Here is a 668-nt window from a genome sequence, read left to right on the forward strand (position 1 = left end):
CGGCAGTGTATCAAATACTTATTTGCCCCACTGTATATACACACAGAAGTGTAGGAACAGTAGTGTAGGTGACTTATATCGTTTTGCTGTTTTGGCTGTTACATACATGTATAATATACATTCCAACCAGAGCTTTTTACCAGGTTAAAATCACTGTAAAACTCAGCCTCTCACCCTTGAATATGCACTGTCATTTTGCTGTGTTTCCAAACCCTTCGAAGTGAACAACAAGATCAAGGTTCCTCATGACGCAGAGGAGCTGGTGGGAAAAGCCGTGGAGCATCTGTTTGAGAAGGAGGACGGAGAGAAGAACGAATGGAGGGGGATGGTCCTGTCCCGAGCGCCCATCATGACCAACTGGTACTACATCACATATGAGAAGGACCCCGTGCTCTACATGTACCAGCTCTGGGACGACTACAAAGACGGAGACCTCCGGATTTTACCTGAAGCGGGTAAATAAGATGACGTTTTAAATAAAACCGTACTGGAAGGTTTCTGTCGTCTTTCACATGTCTCACAAGTTTAAATAAATTATACATTTCGAATGTAAAATTATACATTTAAATGATGAATTTTGAAATTAATATTATAAATTAATTTTATAATAACATTTAAATTGCTGCTTTTATCAGGTGCTTTTAAATTGTTATTCTGTAGATTGTCTG

General features: G+C 39.1%; 1 protein-coding gene across 1 annotated transcript; it reads left to right on the forward strand.

Annotated features, from left to right (window-relative positions):
- Positions 1–160: 160 nt before the first annotated feature.
- LOC107580909 (spindlin-W-like) lies at positions 161–463 on the forward strand (the record flags this gene model as incomplete). Its single annotated transcript, XM_016266521.1, has 1 exon — positions 161–463. A coding segment is annotated over one exon (303 nt), but the record flags the coding sequence as incomplete, so codon positions are not given.
- Positions 464–668: the final 205 nt, after the last annotated feature.

This window comes from Sinocyclocheilus grahami, unplaced genomic scaffold (assembly GCF_001515645.1).
Source record: "Sinocyclocheilus grahami isolate Dianchi unplaced genomic scaffold, SAMN03320097.WGS_v1.1 scaffold50982.1, whole genome shotgun sequence".
Classification (NCBI taxonomy): domain Eukaryota; kingdom Metazoa; phylum Chordata; class Actinopteri; order Cypriniformes; family Cyprinidae; genus Sinocyclocheilus; species Sinocyclocheilus grahami.